The sequence below is a fragment of the Sinocyclocheilus rhinocerous genome, unplaced genomic scaffold, assembly GCF_001515625.1.
Source record: "Sinocyclocheilus rhinocerous isolate Xijiao unplaced genomic scaffold, SAMN03320098_v1.1 scaffold942, whole genome shotgun sequence".
Classification (NCBI taxonomy): Eukaryota; Metazoa; Chordata; class Actinopteri; order Cypriniformes; family Cyprinidae; genus Sinocyclocheilus; species Sinocyclocheilus rhinocerous.
Window position 1 is genome coordinate 2,242,177 of NW_015627890.1, and position 16,472 is coordinate 2,258,648.

Below are 16,472 nucleotides of genomic sequence, written 5' to 3' on the forward strand. Positions count from 1 at the left end.
TATGTGTGGGGCGGAGCTATCAAAATAGGGCCGAGACCCTTTTGGGGTAGGGGCGTGTTTGTTTTGGTGATTTCAAATGTCAACATTGGTTACCAGAAATCACTTACCCCACCTTTAATTGATGGACTGGAGTGGTGAGGATTACTTGTGGATTATTGTGATGTTTTTATCAGCTGTTTGGACTCTCATTCTGATGGCACCCATTCACTGCAGAGGATCCATTGGTGAGCAAGTGATGGAATGCTACATTTCTCCAAATCTGTTCCCATTAAGAAACAAACTCACCTGCATCTTGGATGGCCTGAGGGTGAGTAAATTTTACAGCAAATTTTCATTTTTGGGTGAACTATTCCTTTAAACTAACCCACACGTTTTCATCAGATAAATTCTAAGGAACAGAACAGAACTGTATGGATGTGCAGTAGTTGGGAACTTAATGCAGATGGTGTCTTTGAGAACTTTAGGTTGTCTTTGGCGACCTTTAACTATATATGTCAGCGTCTTTCTACAAGCTACTGCACTTAGGTGACCCATACCCTTAAGAAAGCACGTATGCACTGGGTTTGATTGGCACTGGCATTTCTATGACGAATGTCAAGTTAGATTAATGTATATTTACAAAGCCACATAAAAGTGTTACAAAGTATAAAAGTGACTCAAACAGGAAATGAAAATATCAGATCCAATGTGATTTTTGCTGTTCAAGTTCATATTTAAAAATAAATATGTATAACTTTAAAATGACATCACATCAAGGAGGGCCTTCAATGCAACGCTAGTAACTTTGGAGAAAAGTCTGCCAAATAAATGAATGTAAATGTATGGCTTTAGAGGACTTTTATGCAGATTTTTTTTTTAAAGTTTGACAGCCGTAGTCACTTTAAACTGTCATTGTATAGGGAAAAAAATATTTGCATACAGGTTTTGGAAGGGTGAAAAAACAGGTTGCATACGTATGTGTGGGGCATAGCTATCAAAATAGGGGCGAGACGCTTTTGGGGTAGGGGCGTGTTTGTTTTGGTGATTTCAAATGTCAACATTGGTTACCAGAAATCACTTACCCCACCTTTAATTGATGGACTGGAGTGGTGAGGATTACTTGTGGATTATTGTGATGTTTTTATCAGCTGTTTGGACTCTCATTCTGATGGCACCCATTCACTGCAGAGGATCCATTGGTGAGCAAGTGATGGAATGCTACATTTCTCCAAATCTGTTCCCATTAAGAAACAAACTCACCTGCATCTTGGATGGCCTGAGGGTGAGTAAATTTTACAGCAAATTTTCATTTTTGGGTGAACTATTCCTTTAAACTAACCCACACGTTTTCATCAGATAAATTCTAAGGAACAGAACAGAACTGTATGGATGTGCAGTAGTTGGGAACTTAATGCAGATGGTGTCTTTGAGAACTTTAGGTTGTCTTTGGCGACCTTTAACTATATATGTCAGCGTCTTTCTACAAGCTACTGCACTTAGGTGACCCATACCCTTAAGAAAGCACGTATGCACTGGGTTTGATTGGCACTGGCATTTCTATGACGAATGTCAAGTTAGATTAATGTATATTTACAAAGCCACATAAAAGTGTTACAAAGTATAAAAGTGACTCAAACAGGAAATGAAAATATCAGATCCAATGTGATTTTTGCTGTTCAAGTTCATATTTAAACATAAATATGTATAACTTTAAAATGACATCACATCAAGGAGGGCCTTCAATGCAACGCTAGTAACTTTGGAGAAAAGTCTGCCAAATAAATGAATGTAAATGTATGGCTTTAGAGGACTTTTATGCAGATTTTTTTTTTAAAGTTTGACAGCCGTAGTCACTTTAAACTGTCATTGTATAGGGAAAAAAATATTTGCATACAGGTTTTGGAAGGGTGAAAAAACACTGACAGAATATTAATTTTGGGTGAATTATTTGTTGAAGTCCCTCTGTCTTTGCCTGCACACCTACCCTCACAGTCTCTCATTCTCTTTCACTTGCTATCTCTTCCTACGTTTTTCATTTTATTCATTGTCGTTTCATTGTTTACCTTTCCTCTTTTATCTCAGCGCTCTCTGTCACAGTCATTGTTTGGCCCGTTAATTTATTCATCTTCTCACTCATTCATTAATTCAACAAGCTGTCCCTCCCTTCCATGTTTCACTCACTCCCTCTCCTCTTTCTGCTGGTTCATATGCTGTCTGAGCTCCTCCAGTCTTCTCTCCATCTCCTTGGCATGTTGATCCAGCTGCACTGTTTCCATACGCAGTTCCCGGAGATTCCTTGGGGGGAGAATATACACATATATGAATATACTTTTTACATGCTACATATTAACTTGTACAAACCAATGTGACTCTAACTTTTTCCTGTTATTATTATTGTTAATATTTATGAACACGTCGTTTACCTTTGGTGGGATATAGCCTAATTGAGGAGAAAAAATATATATGTATGTATGTGTGTGTGCGTTTCATACATTCATGCTGAATTATAACTGAACAATTATCCAATGCATAAACAAATACATAAACCCAAATAACAATGTTACAACAGCGAAGTTACTGGAGCTCAGGACAGGAGGGTTGTTGAGGTGTTTTCAGCTGTGAGCTTAGAATGTGTGAGGGGTTGTTAAAAAGTTTCTTGAGGGAAACTAAATAGCAGAGTTGTACTGTTTTCTTTGTCTGTACTAATGAAGTCCTGACGTACATCAAGTGTCCTGTGGCTTTCTGACACAGAGGAGAGAGACCTCTGTTGCTCCTGTAATTATGGACAGCTTGATTTCCCTAATTAAAATCATTTCAGCACTAAAATCTAATTTCATGTGGATGTTTTGATTGCAGTCATAAGAACTCTCATTAAAGCGTCAGCACCGTATATGTCTCAATTATTAGTCTACAAAAATTAGTCTACTGTTTTGTTTTCACAAGTTTTCAGTGCATTTATTTTCCTTCATCAAATTCAAATACACTTTCAAATGTATCCATCTTTGAATAATCATATATTCTACTCAAACACACTTTTATTTAATCAATGTAAACTTGCAAGTCACTTTTATTTTAAAATGTCTGGCCATTATTTGTATATCACTGCCCACTGGCCAAATTATCCAGATGTAATTAAATAAATCGATTGCCAGAATAAACACTCGGAGCCACATACAGATATTTTGAACCTGCTGTTTATTAAAAATCATTTTCATTCCAAAATATTTTTGCATATTGATGCTAAACTGTATGATTGAGCATCGTCCCAGCAAAATGATTTTCAACACAGCTGTGATAGTTTCAAGTCTCTCGTACCACTCTGCGCTCTCTTTCTGCTCACATAATAAACTAATTTAAAATCCAATCAATATTTCATGTCCATTTATTTATTTATATGCAGCCGTGTAATAATCACTCGTTATTGAAAACTGAACCCCAACATTGTGATCAGGACCCTGACGTGAAGCGAGTGTGTGCTCATGGAGAGAAACTCAGCCTGCGCCTGCCTTTACAGCCCAGCCTGTCCTCATTTGTATTCAGCTGGAGTTGAAACTTTCAGATCTGCTATTGCAAAGGTATTCTTCCAGATCCGGTCTTGCCGTTCCTCTTTCCTTGCTGCTTCCCTGCCTCTCTCTGTACCAAGACGAAAGAGAGAGGGAAGCAGGCATTGCCCTCCCCTTCTCAAGGCTACACAGATGAAGGGTGATGGTGGATTTTGCCTTCCCCTTCTCCCTCTCACCTTCCTGCATGAGACTGACCAAAGAATTTGTGACCCACAGATGGATCCCATAATATGTGTGATACTTTACACAACAGTTACAGATACAACAGATACAACAGTTTTTATCTATCTGTCTATCTATCTATCTATCTATCTATCTATCTATCTATCTATCTGTCTGTCTGTCTGTATATAGCGTATATTTACTTTTACATTTAGTCATTTAGCAGACGCTTTTATCCAAAGCGACTTACAAATGAGGACAATAGAAGCAATCAAAACTAACAAAAGAGCAACAATATGTAAGTGCAAATGACAAACAAGTCTTAGCCTAACGCAGAACAAGTAGCAAGGTTTTATTTATAGAGGGTCAAATAAAGGTGGAACATGTGTGTTTTTAGTCGTTTCTTGAAGATGGTTAAGGACTCAGCTGCTCGGATTGATTTGGGCAGGTCATTCCACCAGGAGGGAACAGTTAATGTAAAAGTTTGTGAAAGTGATTTTGTGCCTCTTTTAGATGGCACAATAATACGCCGTTCACTTGCAGAACGCAAGCTTCTAGAGGGCACATAACTCTGAAGTAATGAATTTAGGTAAATGGGTGCAGAGCCAGTGGTGGTTTTGTAGGCAAACATTAATGCCTTGAATTTAATGCGAGCAGCTACTGGTAGCCAGTGCAAATTGTTGAACAGAGGTGTGACATGTGTTCTTTTCGGCTCATTAAAGATTAATCTTGCAGCGGCATTTTGGATTAATTGTAGAGGTTTGATAGAAGTGGCTGGAAGACCTGCCAAGAGAGCATTGCAATAGTCCAGCTTGGATAGAACAAGAGCTTGAACAAGGAGTTGTGTTGCATGTTCTGAAAGAATGGGCCTGATTTTCCTAATGTTGTATAAAGCAAATCTGCAGGACCCCAGTTTTAGCATTGTGGTCTGAGAAATTCAGCTTATCATCAATCACAACTCCAAGGTTTCTAGCTGTTTATGAAGGAGTTATGGTTGATGAGCCTAACTGGATGGTGAAATTTTGATAAAGTGATGGGTTTGTTGAAACCACAAGCAGTTCTGTCTTAGCCAGGTTGAGTTGAAGGCGATGGTCCGTTATCCAACAAGAAATGTCTGTTAGACAAGCTGATGGAATCAGGATGGAATGAGAGGTAGAGTTGAGTGTCATCAGCATAGCAGTGATATGTAAAGCCATGTTTCTGAATGACAGAACCTAGTGATGCCATGTAGACAGAGAAGAGAAGTAGTCCAAAAACTGAGCCCTGAGGCACCCCAGTAGCTAGATGTTGCGACTTGGACACCTCACCTCTCCAAGATACCTTGAAGGACCTATCTGAGAGGTAAGACTCAAACCACTGGCGTGCGGTTCCTGAGATGCCATTTTCCAATAGGGTTGACAGGAGAATCTGGTGGTTCACCGTATCAAAAGCAGCAGACAGATCCAGCAAAATAAGTATAGAAGATTTGGAAGCCGCTCTTGCCAGTCTTAGGGCTTCAACAACTGAAAGCAAGGCAGTCTCAGTCAAATGTCCACTTCTGAAGCCAGATTGGTTGCTGTCCAGGAGGTTGTTCTGTGTGAGAAAGGCTGAGACTTGGTTGAACACAACTCGTTCAAGTGTTTTTGCAATGAAAGGTAGAAGGGAAACCGGTCTGTAGTTCTCTAAAAGAGTTGGGTTAAGAGTGGGTTTCTTAAGAAGTGGGGTTATACGAGCCTGTTTAAATGTTGAGGGAAAAACACCAGTGTGAAGGGATGTGTTAACGATGTGAGTGAGTGCAGGTACAACGGCAGGAGAAATGGCTTGAAGGAGATGAGATGGAATAGGATCAAGCGGACAAGTAGTAGGATGATTGGAAAGGATGAGTTTAGAGACTTCTGCCTCAGAGAGTGGAGAGAAGGATGAAAACGAGTGTATGTTTGCTGGTAAGATGTGTTTGACAGTTTGTGGTGTGGCAAATTGTGCACTGAGGTTTGTAATTTTATTAATGAAGAATGTGGCAAAGTCGTCAGCTGTTAGAGTTGATGAAGGAGGGGGAGGAGGAGGACAAAGGAGGGAGGAAAATGTTTTAAAGAGCATGCGAGAGTTAGGCGAATTGTTAATTTTGTTGTGATAGTATGTCCTTTTAGCAGTGGGTCATCCAACAAGAAATGTCTGTTAGACAAGCTGATGGAATCAGGATGGAATGAGAGGTAGAGTTGAGTGTCATCAGCATAGCAGTGATATGTAAAGCCATGTTTCTGAATGACAGAACCTAGTGATGCCATGTAGACAGAGAAGAGAAGTGGTCCAAGAACTGAGCCCTGAGGCACCCCAGTATATAGATGTTGCGACTTGGACACCTCACCTCTTCAAGATACCTTGAGAGGTCCTTCAAGGTAAGACTCTGAGAGGTAAGACTCAAACCACTGGCGTGCGGTTCCTGAGATGGATATATACATACCTTTAGTGGTGTTAGTGTGTGTGTGTGTGTGTGTGTGTGTGTGTGTATACACACTACAATATATGTATGTGTGTGTGTGTGTATATATATATATATATATATATATATATAATTGTATATATTTGAATTATATATATTTAGAATGTGTGTGTGTGTGTGTGTGTGTGTGTGTATGTGTGTGTGTGTGTGAAAGTGTATTGATTATATTTACTTAAGCAAAAAGTTATTTCTGTGCAACAAATGGAATTGCAAAAATGAAAAAATAAATAAATAAACTTCTAAATGATCTCCAGTCTACAGCAAGGAGATTGATTGATTGATTGATTGATTGATTGGGTCCTACTTTATATTACACATCTTCAAATACTACTTACGAAGCATGCAAAACACTTTTGCCATTATTTGCATGACAAAGGTGAAATAAGTAATTTCTGTGCAACAAATTGAATAGCAAAAATAATGATTTGTTATCAGAAAGAAAAAAATAAAAGAAAATTCCCAAACATTCTCCAGTCTACGGTAATAAGAATGAGATTTATTTATTTATTTAGAACTGAGTAATAAGAATTGGGAGGAATGTGCTTTACTGTGATGTAATAATGTCACAGTGCAAAACAAAAATCCTTATGGTCCTAAAAATAGGCTTCATTTTCTTTAAACAAAATATAATTTCTTTTGAAATAAGACCCAGACGTGGTCTTGACAGTTTTGTGAGATTCAGTCTAATATCTATTCAAATCTATCCTATGCCACAACTTTGGCTCCAGCCACCAGCAAGATAGTCAGACTAGGACAGCATACAAATGAGCTGGACATCGCAATCATAGAGAGAGAGAGAAAGAAAGAGATTAAAAGCACAGAGGTCATGTGGTGTAACAGTGACAGATGAGAGGTAAAATGTGGCGCATGTGTTGAAATGTCAGGGCTATTTAATCCATTATGGTACTCGATCACAGAGGCTGATTCAAATGTCATTTGTTAACTCTGGCTTTCATACGGGACGACTGATTTTAAAATATTGTGAAATCCGCTGAGCTATAACCAGAGGGCAGTTAACAATTTAAAATCATTAGTCTGACTAGGCGGCAATGTACCATATTAACAAGACGTTCTCTTTCTCAACATTTACACACATATTGTGCTGCACATATCTTACACATTCCCAAAAATGGCAACTCAAGATAGTGGATGAGACAAGAAAAACGCTGAAAAGAGTATTGATAAAATAAAAAACTCTGATTATTTGAACCAATATATTTGCATACTATTTATTTTTTATTATACTAAAATATGACTATTTTAACCCAAAACTCTATTTATTTTAAGTTATTTGAAAGTTCAATGAAAAATTAATTTAAAAAATAAAACTAGATATTCATATATTTGATCATATATTATCTGAAAAAAATATGGATACAAATTTTTAAAAGTGACTATTTTAACTAATATTTGTGCACAGCATTTATTTAGAAGTGATTTTAAAAATTAATTCAAACTAGTCAAGAAACATTTTTAAATGTATACTGAAAAAGTATGGATAAAATACCAAAATATAACTATTTTAACCAATATTTGTAAATGCTATTTATTTTCTAAATTCAATGAAAAAGTTCATTCATAATAATGAATGCTGAAAATAGAAACTAAATAAAATGTTCCAGAAAAAAATGGATAACATAATTCACTTATTAGAGCAACTTTACAGTATGTATTTTTTTTAAAGCCCCCTACAGTTATCATAATTACAGTAGATCGCTGTACACGTGCATTTGTTGCTGTCGCAATTCGCTGTCCGAATTTCACACCAAATATTCCCAGAGCAGACGTTTGGAAAGAAACAAAAGCCATTCGCCTTATTAGAAGTCAGTGTACCATCCAGTTTGATTTTAAAACTGATATTTCAAGGAAAGAAAAAAAAAGTACATTCTGTTGCTTTAAAAAGTGACTATTTTAACCAATATTTGTGCATGCTATGTATTTCTATTCCTCAGTTAAGAGGCGTAGAACATGCTAACAACAGTGTCTATGGAAATCAATTATAAGTGGAGTTGCTGCCTATGGAGAGCGTTCCAAATCAATTACTTATGAGGTTTCATTTCAGTTAGGATACTGTTTTAGTAGACAGCTGCCTGTGGAGGCAGGAGCGATGTAGCGATGACCTGATCATGGTGCTTAGAAAAGTAAAAAGACATTCAGACCTTGTAATAGTTGCTGTGGTGACAGCATGATGGGTCGGTTTGACAAGCTAGTTCATCCCGGTCAGATTTTTCTCACCACTCTGTGACCTAGAGCAGACGTTTGGAAAGAAACAAAAGCCATTCGCCTTATTAGAAGTCAGTGTACCATCCAGTTTGATTTTAAAACTGATATTTCAAGGTAAAAAAAAAAGTGCATTCTGTTGCTTTAAAAAGTGACTATTTTAACCAATATTTGTGCATGCTATGTATTTCTATGCCTCAGCTAAGAGGTGTAGAACATGCTAACAACAGTGTCTATGGAAATCAATTATAAGTGGAGTTGCTGCCTATGGAGAGCGTTCCAAATCAATTACTTATGAGGTTTCATTTTAGTTAGGATACTGTTTTAGTAGACAGCTGCCTGTGGAGGCAGGAGCGATGTAGCGATGACCTGATCATGGTGCTTAGAAAAGTAAAAAGACATTCAGACCTTGTAATAGTTGCTGTGGTGACAGCATGATGGGTCGGTTTGACAAGCTAGTTCATCCCGGTCAGATTTTTCTCACCACTCTGTGACCTCCACCATGCTGCCAGTGAGGAGAGGTCAAGAGGTCGCCAAAATCCGAGGGTCAGATTGTCAGAAGCGTCAATCTCGGAGCAGCCAGAGATTAATGTGATATCGGGGCAAAAATGCATGTAGTGCTGACCGCTCCAGGAAAGAAGCGGGGAAAAAGTGACCTTTTCACTCACAAAGCAGACGCTCTTTTTGACAACAGGATTTCCAAACTCACCACTGTAAGTGAAAGGGAGAGAGAGAGTATGGAGTTAAGAGAGATAAGCATGCTATGAAAGATAGACTATGGCAGAGTGAGAGATTATGTTGAGAAATATGAAACTGATGGAAATCAGACAGGCGTGAAAGTTCCTCTGATCAGGGTCTGGCAGCCTGCGGCCCGTTGGGCTCCACAAAGCCACGGGCCCAAGCCAAAGCAGCCGGCTGTGACGGGCAAGTTTTGTGATGATGCTGTCACCGGCTCACATCCACTGACATCGAAGGGTGTGTTTTCACTCCTCACATTAACACAACACCCTGTCCTGACAGTCCTCCTGAAATCTGGAATCAGAAATATTAAGAGGACATAGTTAAAGTCAATATGAAATCAAAACTGATCTTGTTTACTTTCTTAATACCTGCTCCTGGTCATATTGTCAGTGCATGTAATTCTAAAGAAAAAGTAGTTTTTTATAGTCTTTCATCAAACTTCCTCCATCTCTGAAACGACTTTTCTTCTCTGCTGATGTCACTAAGGCCTGCGACAGTTTTATACTGTTGTACATTAATGGAATATAGATTATGACAAAAGCAAATAATGATAGATTTGAAAAGTGTTACCATTAATACAAGGAGATACTTTGAAGGGAAAGTTTGACCTTTGACCTCATCATCCAGGTCAAAAAGCACATTCTAATCCATAGAATCAAGTTTGTTGAAAAAATGAATTGAAGATAATGGAGGGGATAAGAAAAATGTTTACAGAAAAAGTATGGATAAAATAATCAATTTATAATTTGTCTATTTTAAACATTTATTTGATAGTGGATGAGTCAAGAAATACATTAAAAATGAAAATACAGAAAAATACATATTTTTGAATTAAAATGTGACTATTTTGACCATTATTTATTTATTCAGTTATTTATTTGGTCATTGAAAAAGCATAGTGGATGACTTAATAAAATATTGAAAAGTACATTGATAATACAAACAAGAAAGTATAAAATAAATTGTATTATAATTTGACTTTTAATATTAATTGGTTTATTTATTTTAATTAATTAAATAATTTTAGAAGGTCATTGGAAATAACCATTTAAGATAATGGACAAGCATACTAAAATACATTAAAAATATATGCAAAAAATAAATTATAATTTGACTGTTTTAACAAAGGATTATTTATTTACTGAAATTCATTGTGATTTTAAGTAATTTTATATTATAAAATTATTGTAATAAATAATAAAAAAGTATACTTAAAATGTATACAATAATAAAATAAAAATGTAATAAAAATGTGGATAAAATAATTGAATTGAAATGTGACTAATTTACTATTTATTTATTTAGAAGGTCATTGAAATAAAATATTTAAGATAGTGGACAAATCAAGAAAACTATTCAAACACATAATGAAAATACCGAAAGAAAGAAAAAAGTAGTTCTCTTTAGGTAAAGAAAGATGAGAAAAGTGAGGACCAGTGTATTACAAAAAGAAAAAGAAAAAAAAAGTGTCGCATCTGTAAAGGAGAGTGTGCTAAAGCACTGACACAGGGACCTGCCAAAAGTGTCAGGCCTCATCCTATGCTTCAGACCTGGCAGACAGACAGACATCTCTTCACCGAAGCCCCAGGACTTTGACGACACACTTCTGCACTCCACACAACGTCCATTACCATCCCGTACAATCTTTTTTAGGGCGTGACCAAACGACTTTGTTATGATGTTCATGAAAATGTATGACGTTGAGGTGCTGCTTGGCGTCTGAGGGAGTAAATCAGCCCACAGCCCTCCATAAAAGCACACAGGCATGGCTTCTTCCTTCCGGGATGTTTTCATAAGCTGCTCATTATAATCAATGACAACAACATCATTTGACCTTCAGTAACCTTCCCTTTTCAACCATTTTCTGATCACTGAACCTGTTTGGGTTACATGTAGAGCAATTCAATAGCTTAGAAAGAGTCAGATAAATGTACTTCACTGCATTGCTCAGCTAAACTGTTTTAATAACCACACTGTCATCTACAGGTCACTACTGGAACTTGTAGGACACTATTTGTACAGATCTTACCAAAATGACTTCTTTCACATGATCTTTAATGTCCATTTTGCTAGCCAGAATTGATTAAAAACCTCAACCCATCCTTTCATTTATAAGTCAAAGGAGATTAACATGCGTTTGATCCTGCATTCGATATATATTTGGCCAGCAGGCTGGTTTCTCACCTGAGGTTTAATCCAAGCAGGATTTTTTTTTTTCTTTTCACAACAGCATGGAGATAAGTGTGACGACCTCTTCAGAGTCAGGGCTGCTGTGGGGCGATAAGACACGTGTCCTCATGTGACCAGCGGCCGTGGATGTCCAACACGGGTGACACCAGTCACCAGATACTGATAGTCTAGAAGGTGGGTTTCTTTTAATAATCGTGTGACTATATCTGTGCACAGATGCTCAACTACTCCTTATGAAAGTCTACCATGAGTTTACTATTGTAACACTTACTGTAGTTCCTATAGCATTTAGGAAGAAATATTGATTCAGATATGAATGACAGAAATGAATGATTTCTCAAATCATGAAGCTTGTTGAGAGAGGAGACAAAAAAAAACTAAACTTGTAATTGCTGGGAGAATACGCATATGATTCGTATGTGTACAATACAATATTATAAAATTTAAATTGTAAATAGAACCCAATCACGCAGTACAATCTAGTATTCACCTAGCAATGCCCTATAGTAACCACTCAGAAGACCTTAGCAATGGTTGCAAAATGGTCCTGATTCTAAACAGACTGAGGTTTTGTTCTATAATATAATGTTCATGAATTTTAAATGCTACGTGCTTTTTAAAAACCTTCCATTTTTGCACATAACTGATATTAGTTTGAGGTATGACTGCGTGAAATAAATATATAAAAAATAAATAAATATATCAAATAAATAAATAAATATTTTCTTCTAGCCAGGAAATAAAAATTTCTGATTTTATTTAAATAAAACATAAAATACAAATTTAAACAAGCAAATAAATATATACATTTTATAGCCAGGAAAATCTTTTCGATATTCTCAAAAAAAAAAAAAAAATTATAATACAGACAGACAGACAGAATCTCTTTTCCTAATGTTCCAGCAGATCTTTTGGACTGGGTTTAATTATATCATACTGTTTGTGCCACACTGTATCTTATACTGAAGTTTCAAGTGTCAAACTGCAATTAAACAGTGAGCCACAATTACTATTAAATCAAGTCTCAGTGGCCCCTGGCACCTCACATTAATTAAAATGGTGTTATGAGTATCAAATGTTCAGCGAGAGAAAAATGTGTTTAGTTTGGAATTGACTTTGAAGGCATGCAGCAGTCTCTATCAGCGCCGCAGGGCTGCAGCGTCCTGCATCTCAACAGCCTGTGATGGACCACTAAATGATGCTGTTTTCCTATAAGGTAATTTTTTCATAATGGATGGTTTGAAAAGTGATGAAGTGCCCCTCGCAGGAAAACCTGACACACAGCGAGTGCTTTTCTCTCGCCTCTGAGCACAGTGATTATTATAGCAAATAAATGGCTTGCATTATTTATAATATGTAATAAAACTTTGGTGATACAATGCATCATTGTAATCTTCTTAGGATAATCTTTTAATTCCCTCATTATGAATTAGCAAACGTCTTACCTCAAGAGTAAGCCGGTGGAAACATTAGCTTAGCCCTGCTTTGACGTGTTACTGAGATTTAATTAACAGAGTATGCATGAGTCAATCTCCCCCCACAAGATAAACAAACCCACAATGCTTTGTGCCACGTTAGACAGCTCAACAACAGCGTCGTCCCCGCGCAGAGCCTCCTGGAGTTTTCAATCATTCTGATATAAAACTACCTCCTCCCAAAAATTGAGTTGTTTCTGCCTTGTTGAGTCCAAAATGCCTCGGTATTATAAACATTATGATTAAACATGTGGAGAAAACACATTAACAATACAGCGATACAAATCCACAGCGACTTTCCATTTTTCCTTTAAACTTATGCAGCATAAATGTTCACAATTTCACGGCAAAAAAGGCAAAAAGATGTGTTGATTAACCAAAAGAGCATGATCATATTCAAAGTTAAGTATTGAGGAAGGAAAGCAAGTGAAATAAAAGAGTAAAAAGAAAAGGGAACTACAGAAATTAAGGCAAATTCATAAAAAGTGCACAGGACGGGAATTCAAATTCTAAGGATTTTGATTCAGATTCCTTTCAAAGATTCTACCTGGAAATCTGAATGAAAAATACTGTTGCCTAGGGTGGTTTCCGAGGTGTTTGCAATGCAGTTGCTAAGGTGGTCTGAGTGTTTTTTTTTTACTAGCATGTTGTTAGGGAGTTGCTAGGTAGTTTCAAAACAAAACAAGTGGTGGTTAAGGTGTTGCTAGGTTGTTCTGGGTGGTTACTTACAGGCCCAAGTGAAAAAAAGTACACTGTCAAGTAATTCCAGGCCCTACTTAATTTTTTTGTTTTTGTTTTTGTTTTTTCCATCCATTTTATTTTTGTAAATGTGGTTGCTTAATAGTACATCTCTCTATGGAAACCTGTTTTTGGCATGAAAAAAAAAAAAAAAGGCAATTGTGACTTTCTCTTTTTTTTTTATTCTAAATTTTTTTTTCTCGCAATTCTGAAATTATATCTCACAATTGAGACCATTCTTCTAATTCTGAAAAACTCAGAATCTCAATAAACTCAGAATTGTGACATATAAATGCAGAATTGCGAGATATAAATGTGCAATTCCAAGAAAAAAAGAGTCAGAATTGCGAAATGTAAACTCAAAATTGCGAGAAAGTTAGAATTCTGAGTTTGTGTCTTGCAATTCTATTTTTTTTCTCTCTGAATTATGAGAGAAAAGTCTGAATTGGGATAAAAAGTTACTATTACCTTTTGATTTTTTTTTATTCTGTGGCAAATGCAGGCTTCCTCTCCGCAATAAGCTGTTGAAAAATTACCACTTAATATTTGTTATATTTTACACATGCAAAACCATCTGAAGTGGAATATATACCAACAATAGACATTTTAAAATACACAAACGCCCAGGAATCACAAATGCTGGAAAGATCTTCTGTGGTCTCGATCGCCATGACAACGGTGAAGGCTGTGTTACACAACATCCCATCAATAGAATAATACAGATTTTCAAATACCATTAACAGAAATGAGGTCGTAAAATTCATTTGGTTCCAGTATTTATTTCAAAAAGAGATCCGATTCTTGATTCCCAATTCTAGTCTCAAAGCAACTGAGACCAGTCACTTAAAATGAGTGCTTGCTGACAGCACCCTATTTGTGTGAGAGTGTATTATTCAGAGCTCTCTGAGCGGCCGGGTGTCTCTCCAGGGACTGCGACTACAGTGGGAACCAGAGGAGAAACACGAAATGTTCTGTATGCATAACCCTTCTCGTGCCCCTCTGCCCCGTGCCCACAGAAATTGGACAAGGCGAGATATTAAAGCTGAAGTTATATCTGTGGACGTGGCCGAGGGGCTGCACTGTCGGCATGAAAAAAAAAAAAAAAGGCAATTGTGACTTTCTCTTTTTTTTAAATTCTGAATTTTTTTTTCTCGCAATTCTGAAATTATATCTCACAATTGAGACCATTCTTCTAATTCTGAAAAACTCAGAATCTCAATAAACTCAGAATTGTGACATATAAATGCAGAATTGCGAGATATAAATGTGCAATTCCAAGAAAAAAAGAGTCAGAATTGCGAAATGTAAACTCAAAATTGCGAGAAAGTTAGAATTCTGAGTTTGTGTCTTGCAATTCTATTTTTTTTCTCTCTGAATTATGAGAGAAAAGTCTGAATTGGGATAAAAAGTTACTATTACCTTTTGATTTTTTTTTATTCTGTGGCAAATGCAGGCTTCCTCTCCGCAATAAGCTGTTGAAAAATTACCACTTAATATTTGTTATATTTTACACATGCAAAACCATCTGAAGTGGAATATATACCAACAATAGACATTTTAAAATACACAAACGCCCAGGAATCACAAATGCTGGAAAGATCTTCTGTGGTCTCGATCGCCATGACAACGGTGAAGGCTGTGTTACACAACATCCCATCAATAGAATAATACAGATTTTCAAATACCATTAACAGAAATGAGGTCGTAAAATTCATTTGGTTCCAGTATTTATTTCAAAAAGAGATCCGATTCTTGATTCCCAATTCTAGTCTCAAAGCAACTGAGACCAGTCACTTAAAATGAGTGCTTGCTGACAGCACCCTATTTGTGTGAGAGTTTATTATTCAGAGCTCTCTGAGCGGCCGGGTGTCTCTCCAGGGACTGCGACTACAGTGGGAACCAGAGGAGAAACACGAAATGTTCTGTATGCATAACCCTTCTCGTGCCCCTCTTGCCCCGTGCCCACAGAAATTGGACAAGGCGAGATATTAAAGCTGAAGTTATATCTGTGGACGTGGCCGAGGGGCTGCACTGTCACACTGCATTCTGGGTATTTTTCTGGCAGAGGATGTAAAAGCCATAGCTCTCCTGAATGATTTAACACACTGAAATGACACAGCACCCACAGAGTAATATCCAGGCATTAATGCATCTCCTTAACGCTCCCATGTCATCTGAACGGAAAATGCAGTCTGCTATACCCTCTCCACTGGCATGAGAGATACACACAGGGCCACATTATACATTAATGTTGATACGAAACGTGGTAAACTTGTAGTTTAAAGAGTTCATATGAAAGTCTCGGGTTATTTACAACTTAATGTGAACAGACAGCATCTGCAACCCACTGTCTGTTATCACAGAAAATGATTTCGACTCGTCGCTCAGTGTGTAAAAACGAATGGGAAGCTTGTTTACAGTAATGCACAAAGCCAAAATGTGCGGTTTGTATTTCTATTGCATAAAATCTCGAGTAGAAATGTTTGTTATTTTAGTTGTAAAGTGGTTTACATCATCCTTTGGGGATGTGAGTAGTTTTTCAAATGGAGAAATTTGTGCTTATGAGTTACTGACTCATGTAAACAATGCTTTATAGATACATCATGTCCTATTCATTTATAGTATCCTCTCAAGAGCCGCTTTTCCATCATCGTGCTGAATGGTTCCCGTTTGGAGCCGCTCCATGTTGAGACAGGCCAGGTGAAATGCTTATGGTTTCTTTTTTTCACGGTAGTGCTGTGAAAACAGAATATGGGCTGTTCACCCAAAACACATTTTTGCATTCCACTGCACTGCTTTTCCAGTGTTTTTCTATGTAAACGTGCTATACAGACATGTTTGACCGTTGCACTCGCATCTTTTACAGTGTTTCGCAAATAACACAGAATTAGGAAAAATAGCATGGTTAAAGTTTTGACTTAAGTT

The 16,472-nt window shown here is 36.9% G+C and overlaps 1 protein-coding gene across 1 annotated transcript in view; it reads right to left on the minus strand.

Moving 5' to 3' along the window:
* LOC107736004 (uncharacterized) overlaps positions 1–10,911 on the minus strand; it is a 58,162-nt gene extending 47,251 nt beyond the window's left edge. The window contains exons 1-4 of the mRNA XM_016547527.1: positions 10,695–10,911; positions 9,233–9,435; positions 3,619–3,782; positions 2,161–2,274 (exon numbers count right to left, since the gene is read on the minus strand). Coding sequence (XP_016403013.1) covers positions 2,161–2,274; positions 3,619–3,782; positions 9,233–9,435; positions 10,695–10,911 — 698 coding nt within the window. The remainder of the gene's footprint in view (positions 1–2,160; positions 2,275–3,618; positions 3,783–9,232; positions 9,436–10,694) is intronic.
* Positions 10,912–16,472: the final 5,561 nt, after the last annotated feature.